The sequence below is a fragment of the Penaeus chinensis genome, chromosome 7, assembly GCF_019202785.1.
Source record: "Penaeus chinensis breed Huanghai No. 1 chromosome 7, ASM1920278v2, whole genome shotgun sequence".
In the NCBI taxonomy this organism is placed as follows: domain Eukaryota; kingdom Metazoa; phylum Arthropoda; class Malacostraca; order Decapoda; family Penaeidae; genus Penaeus; species Penaeus chinensis.
In genome coordinates this window covers 7,062,188-7,069,687 of record NC_061825.1, presented here as the reverse complement: position 1 = coordinate 7,069,687, position 7,500 = coordinate 7,062,188, and the positions used below count along the sequence as shown (strand labels likewise).

At 44.7% G+C, this 7,500-nt stretch overlaps 1 protein-coding gene across 3 annotated transcripts in view; it reads left to right on the top strand.

Annotated features, from left to right (window-relative positions):
• The window catches only part of LOC125027390 (mutS protein homolog 4-like), a 14,935-nt gene extending 8,282 nt beyond the window's left edge, over positions 1-6,653 (top strand). The window contains exons 8-20 of one of the 3 annotated variants that reach the window (XM_047616451.1): positions 76-206; positions 568-654; positions 843-908; positions 1,549-1,677; positions 1,868-2,054; positions 2,426-2,559; positions 2,787-2,890; positions 3,232-3,451; positions 3,742-3,843; positions 4,058-4,171; positions 4,661-4,869; positions 5,417-5,594; positions 5,957-6,653. In XM_047616451.1, the coding sequence (XP_047472407.1) occupies positions 76-206; positions 568-654; positions 843-908; positions 1,549-1,677; positions 1,868-2,054; positions 2,426-2,559; positions 2,787-2,890; positions 3,232-3,451; positions 3,742-3,843; positions 4,058-4,171; positions 4,661-4,869; positions 5,417-5,594; positions 5,957-6,334 (2,039 nt within the window). In that variant the 3' untranslated portion in view covers positions 6,335-6,653. Of the gene's footprint in view, positions 1-75; positions 207-567; positions 655-842; positions 909-1,548; positions 1,678-1,867; positions 2,055-2,425; positions 2,560-2,786; positions 2,891-3,231; positions 3,452-3,741; positions 3,844-4,057; positions 4,172-4,660; positions 4,901-5,416; positions 5,595-5,956 lie in introns of those variants that run through there. The other 2 variants (XM_047616454.1, XM_047616452.1) reach the window with 2 other exon arrangements.
• Positions 6,654-7,500: the final 847 nt, after the last annotated feature.

The following is a 7,500-nucleotide window of genomic DNA, read 5'->3' as shown; positions in this document are numbered from 1 at the left end:
AATAATAATAATAATCATAATAATAATAGAAATAATAATAATAATGATAGTAATGAGAATTATAAATCCCGCCAGAGCACTCCACTTGCCGGAAGCTCGAGTTGGTGCGAAGTCTCCGCGGCAGCTGGGAGGACTCGCTCTTCGGCGCCCTGCGGCACACCCGGACTCCGGGGGGGACGCGCCTGCTGCGCGCCTCCCTGCTGCAGGTGCGTGTGCGTGTGTGTGTGTGTGTGTGTGTGTGTGTGTGTGTGTGTGTGTGTGTGTGTGTGTGTGTGTGTGTGTGTGTGTGTGTGTGTGTGTGTGTGTGTGTGACAGTTTTCTGTTGGCACTTTCCTTCACGTTATCCCTGGACGCCAAGAAGCAGGTCTACATACTTTTGTAACAATTTGTTGTTATTTTCCTTTCCGGGACTCATCTTTCCTTTCATTTTATTTATTAATTTATGCTCGTTACGACAGGTTGGCATTCGCCCATTAGAATTACAGACTCTGACCCTCAATATACCCTCTAATGCTTAGTCTTCGAGTGCGAGATGGACCTTTCCTTTAATTCTAAACTGAATTCCAGCCGCACGCAGACGTCTCAACCATCAACGCGCGTCTAAATGCTCTTCAGTATCTGGTTGATAACCCCGACCTCTTCTACACGCTGCAGGTAAAATTGAGGGCTGTGTTACGCATCCTTCCGTGTAATTTGAAGATTATTGTACCTGTAAATAAACGTTTTCGTGGATATCCAGATAGCTTGTAAAGTTGTTTTAGTGCTCAGATTGCAGTGCAGAATGTTTATGAGTGCAAATGTTTTTGTGTGAAAATTTACCATTTTTTTCATCGGCATTGCAGAGCATTTTAGGGAGGTTTCCAGACATCGATTGGCTTTTATCAATGTGCGCACAACTTCATAAGGAGGTAAGTTTTTTTTCGGTGCGTGTGTGTGTGTGTGTGTGTGTGTGTGTGTGTGTGTGTGTGTGTGTGTGTGTGTGTGTGTGTGTGTGTGTGTGTGTGTGTGTGTGTGTGTGTGTGTGTGTGTATTTCATTGTGTTATGATTATGGTATAGCTAATGTTACCTAGACAAGCTTAGTAGAGTAGCCCAAAATAACGAGACTTAAAGCCTTATAGGAACCTGTAAATTAGATTACATTATTTAAACAGTATATTTAAAGCAGACAAATGGTAAATCTAAATACATCTAAATCGGCTCCCTTAGAACTCATTGCTTTTTCCTCTTCCTTCCCCTTCCTCCACCTCCCCCTCCCCCTTCTCTCTCCTCCTCCTCCTCCTCCTCCTCCTCCTCCTCCTCCTCCTCCTCCTTCTCCTCCTTCTCCTCCTTCTCCTCCTTCTCCTCCTCCTCCTCCTCCTCCTCCTCCTCCTCCTCCTCCTCCTCCTCCTCCTCCTCCTCCTCCTCCTCCTCCTCCTCCTCCTCCTCCTCCTCCTTCTCCTCCTTCTCCTCCTCCTCCTCCTCCTCCTCCTCCTCCTCCTCCTCCTCCTCCTCCTCCTCCTCCTCCTCCTCCTCCTTCTTCTTCTTCCTGTAACTCGCGGCCTAAGCAGGACACGGAGCAGCGTTGTGAGCTTCGTCTGAACTACGTGATCTCGCTGAAGAACACCCTTGAGCTCCTGGACCCCTTGGCCACCACCCTCACCGGCGCCAGCGACCCGCTCCTCGACTCCGTCAGGCAGGTAATCGCCTCTTCGAAGTCTGTTTGCAAAGCCATGTTGATACGTGTCAATGTTATTGGTTAGGTAGCTACAAAGACGAAAAAGACTAAAGCAGTGGAGGAGACGAAAAAAAGTAACTATATATATACATATATTATAAATAGATGTTTTCGAGCTTCTGGCTCCATGATGTCCCCCTCGCTGGTCCCAGAGCGTGTCGAGACCTGATCTGCAGGAGCTCCTGGAGACGCTTCGGGGCGTGATGCACGAGGACGCCCGCCTGGTCAAGGGCGCCGCCGCCATGAGGGCTCAGCGCTGTTACGCCATCAAGAGCCACGTCAACGGCCTGCTGGACGTCGCTCGCAAGATCTACTCGGAGATCATCGACGATATCACGGGTGAGCGACAGAGATGGAATTAGGGCGACGGGGAGTTCCAGTAAAAAGGGGGAGACCGGAGGAAAGATAGACACAATGGCGCTTTAAATGTGGTCAGAAAAATATCTTTGTGATATAAAATTGTTTCCCGGTTCTTTAACAGACTGACCAACACTTCATGATTTCAGTCCAGATTTGCCCCACATCTCTGCTATCCTCGACGGGATCCTCCTTCCTCGAATCCCTGTCCTAAGCCTACCATGCTGGTATCGCAATGTCGATCGCGAAAAGCTAGATATCTTCTAGGCATTCGACAGTGGGCTAGGGCGTGGGCGTTGTGAAAGAATGTTAATCTAAATATTACTGACGATTATAATCTCTGTCCGACGCAGCCCACGTAGAGGAGCTCGCCAAAGATCACAACGTGGGCATGAGGGTTGGCCACAACGCTGCCCGCGGGTTTCACATCGCCATCCCGGTACCGAAGAGGAAGTCAGCGCCTCACCTCCCTCCCGTGTTTATCAAGGTAAAGATTCTGCATGGACGAACACACGTTCGTATTATGATGAAAGATATTTTTTTCTTAAAGGATGGGAGGCACTAAAAGCAAATGAAAGATGATCTTTTTTCAGAACTTCCCACTTTTATAACTTAAATTGGTTCACGGAATATGCTATGATATACCATATGTTGTGACTAATAATCAGCAGAAAACATGAATAAGAAGAGATCTGAATCGTCGCCTCCCCCTAGGTACAGCGAGGGCGAGGATGCATCACTTGCACGACAGAACATCTTTATTTGCTCGACCAGCGGTCCCGTGACACACTCAGGGAGATACTCATCATGAGTAATGTGTGAGCACTCACAAAAATGTACTTGTGTTAGGAATTATGTGAAAGGTTGAAGGTGGTAGTGCATTAGTCTGCTATTAATGTCGAAATGTTTACTTTATTTTCTCTGTTGATTTAGATATCTTTGCTCTGGTTCTTGCAAAGGGGCAAGGCGTGATATGAATTATGCTTTTCATAATAATAACTTTAAAGTTAATCGTAAACGCATGAAAAGTATGCCTTACTCTTCATATTAGTCTTCTATAAGAACGCGCATTATCTGTTTCTCACATTCAGTTTACTTTCCCTCATCTAATAATTTCTTCGAGTTCCATCCCTCACGTGTCCACACCGCGCTTTCACAGGATCGTGTCAGAGATGCTGATAGAGGCGCGCGGGCGTATGGGCGCGCTGCATGGACTTGGGGAAGCCATAGCCACTTTGGATCTGGTGGTATCTCTCGCCCACTCGGCCGCCCTCGGGTCCTGGGTCAGACCCGAGTTCTCCCGCGCCCTTGCCATTCGCTGTGGCAGGCACCCGATCCTGGACGTGCTTGCGCCTACGCCGCCCGTCCCAAACAACACGGTAAAGGCCTCATGGCGGCTGTGTATTTAAGTGGTTAAGGATATTTGCTTAACCACTTAGCTGGGGCGTTTGTGATGGCGATATTCATCATAGCCATTTTGGGTGCTTGTTAATTGTTATTGGATTTTGTTGCCCGAAACTGTAGTGTTAGTAGTAGCAACAGCAACATATATTTTAAAACAAAGCGATAATTATCATCAAATACTTTTCCTAATTTTCAACTTAATTTCAGTTTTAATGAATGATTACAGTGTTAATCGAATAAGTCTTTCCCTCATTTCCTTTCTCAGTTCTTAAGCCCTGAGAGCCGGGTAATGGTAGTGACAGGACCGAATATGAGTGGCAAGAGCACCTACCTGCGGCAGATCGCGCTCATTCAAGTGCTGGCTCAGGTTTGTGTGTACTAGAGTGTTGGGTGTACATGCAAGCATTCAGGCGCTTCCTCGGGTTTCTGTGAATTTGAGTACATATGTGCATTCACTTGCTGCTAACCTTTGCAGCTATATGCAGCTCAATTTATATTTTAACTCAAGTATGCAGTTTTAAGAATGTATATCGTGTTCCTTATATCACCCAATATCACTAAATAACTCTCGCTCATTCCAGACTGGCAGTTTTGTGCCAGCAGAATTCGCGTCCCTCCGCGTAGTGCGTCATCTGTTCACTCATTTAGGGTCCGAGGATTCTCCAGAAAACAATGCGTCCACCTTCCAAGTACAGGTGAGCTCATAAAGGCGGTAGGTTATAAGAGATGGTTCAATTTGTCTTGCAACAACGATAAACATATTGATATTCCTTTTGACTGAGATCTGTGATTGAAAAGAGTCTTTTGGAAAATGACCCGGTCCTTTTTTCTAAACGTTTCCCCCTCCACCACCACATTTCTTGTGTGCCCTCTTCGCTATCTTTCGCACATTACGCTCTGTATCTCTCAGATTTCCAATGCCTGTCCTCTCCACGCTCTACCTTTCTGTATGATCGATCACTGTCCTTATCTTTTTTTTTTTCATCCAGCGCGCATCCATCACCTTTACAATCCATATGATGTGCTGATTATGCATATAAAGTTTCCTGTTACCTCTAAAATCTATATGATGTATTGCATATGTTCCTCCATCACCTCTAAAGCCTGTATGACGTACTGATTATACATATAGAGCATCGCCACATACAACACAGTTAACACAACTTCGTCTCGCTCGCCCGCAGATGAGTGACGTGGCGCACATGGTGGGCGTGGCGGGGAGCGATTCCCTCGTGCTGCTGGACGAACTCGGGTCAGGCACGAGCGTCGAGGAAGGAGGCTCTCTCGCCTGGGCCGTCATGGAGACCCTCGTGCACGCCCGCGCCACCACCGTGCTCGCAACTCACGCCCTCTTCCTTACCAAGCTCCCGTACCTCTACCCGACAGTCGTGAAGTGAGTGTAGACGGTGGGCGTGGGGGAGAAGGTTTGTTTCTTTCCCGATTTTTTTTAGCATATTCTGTGGTGGCGCAACGGGTCGCCATGGTGCCTCGGAGAGTAACGATCGATGACACCGATTAAAACGCCCAGATAATAGTTATTCTGTTATGAACGACAGATAATCCGAAAAAGGAAGACTGGGAGCGGTGATTATCTTAGAAATTTTAATATGTATGGAGGATATATATATATATGTATGGGTGTGTAGACACACACACACACACACACACACACACACACACACACACACACATTTATATATATATCGACATGTATATAAGTATATATATATATATATATATATATAAATATATATACACATATATAAATGTGTATATATATATATATATATATATATATATATATATATATATATATATATATATATATGACCAATAATTTGTTCCTACATCATGATATGTCAAATCCTTTAGCTACTTTTTGTGAGGGTGACTGCCCGTTGAAATGACCCTGCCTCACGCTTCGCCTTCTACTGTCCCAGCTACCACCTGGAGAGCGAGGACGAAGGGGGCGGCCTGCTACGCCTCAGCCACGTCGTCCGTCGGGGGGTCACCCAGGCCACCCGCTACGGCCTCGCCCTCGCCGCAGTCACGGCCATGCCTCCTTCGGTGCTGCGGCGATCCCGACACCTCGCGAACGTCATGGCGCCGCCGACGCAGGTAAGAGAATAGTGCGTATAATAGGTAAATTATAGGATGTCTGGCCAGCCAAAGAGGATTTTGGGAAAATCAGATGGTTTCTCTGACATTCGCGTTTTGCGGCTATATGGTCTCGGGGGCAAGGATCTAGTCAGTTTTTTAACATGCATCCAGTTTAAATTTGGAGTTTTCCTGGCGGCAGGTGAAATCCCTTTTTTTTACGTGTTTTGTAAAAAAAAAAAATCTTGCATTTTTTTTTTCGTGTCAGTTGATTACACTTCATTCGGCGAGCAAAAGCAGCTTTCATAGAGCGCATAACCACGCGTTTTATGAAAGAACTCTGCTTGCAAAAGGAGCAATAACTTTAATCTGTCCTCGCACAGGTCGCGGTGGAAGAGGACGCGGAGAGCCTACGATACCGCGCCGTGTATCGCCTCGCACACCGCCTTCTAGCTCTGGCCAACGCCGCCCTGCCAGCCTCGAGTCCTCCCGACGACCCACTGGCTAACTGTGCAGCTCTGACTCCGCGCGCATCCACGTTGACGGCCCTTCAGCCACACAGCATGGACGAAACAGCGTCGGAAGCTTCCCCACGAGAGGGCGCTCACGATCTCACGGCTCTTAGCGATGCTCGTGCGACGGAGCTGAGGACCAAGCTACAGTGCCTGCTGCAGGACTTCATGGCGCAGGTGTCCGGCGGCACACAGGACGCGCCTCAGCTGTCTGACGATGACGGTGACGGACTTCAAGGATTAGATTAAGAAATGATTAAGAAAACTGCATTCGACATGTAAACTAGATGTTGATTTTGGCCGTCGTTTGCCTGGAGAATGAGTATGAGAGCGGAGGAAATACTACAGACGAACCAAAAGAACGGAAAAGAGTTACTAATAGCAGCTGGGTGTCGGGCGTTGGAGGAAGTAGTAGCTAAGAATGTATAACGTCTCCGGCTTAAATGTTTTCTTCTTCTACGACCGACAGTAAGGATGTTGTATTTTTGTTTGACATTTCCTATTCTCGACAGTTTAAGAAAGGAATGTATTTCTGATTATGTCTCCTAATAAAAAAAGAACTTAGAAATGTGGCCTGAGTTTTTAATCCTATTACATAATGTAAAATATTTAGACGTACCGCAATTCCACATGTCTATATCAACATTTATTTCTCGATTCATATATTACGTACGTATCAATGGGTCAGATTCTGTAGCTGACACTTTTTACCTCTCCTGCTACGAAAACCGTATACTTACATCTAATTTATGTAGAAAAAGTATGAATGAGGCATAATATATCCACAATACAAGAGATATATTTGATCGGTTTCGATTATGTCATCGTCTGATATACATGAATTTCTGACGAAGATATAATCGAAACCGGTCACATGCATCTCTTCTATTGTGAAGATATTCATTCTCAATTCATACCTTTTCTACATCTGTTGCATTGAATACGGTACAGCCCAAGTATGTATCTAAAGGTATCAGCATCTTCAATATATATATGTGTGTATATATATATATATATATATATATATATATACACATACACATATGCATGTATACGTATGCATATTCATATACATATATATGTATACGTATATATATATATACATATACACACATATATACACACACACACGCACACCTATATATGTATATGTACGTGTGTATATATAGAAGTATACATATTTATGTATACACATATATATGTATATATATGTATATACTTATGTATATATATGCATGCATGTATGTATGTATGTATGTATATATGTATATATAAAGATATATGTATATATATGTAAACACACACACACACACACACACACACACACACACACACACACACACATATATATATATATATATATATATATACACACACACACATATGTATACATCTATGTATGTATATATACATAT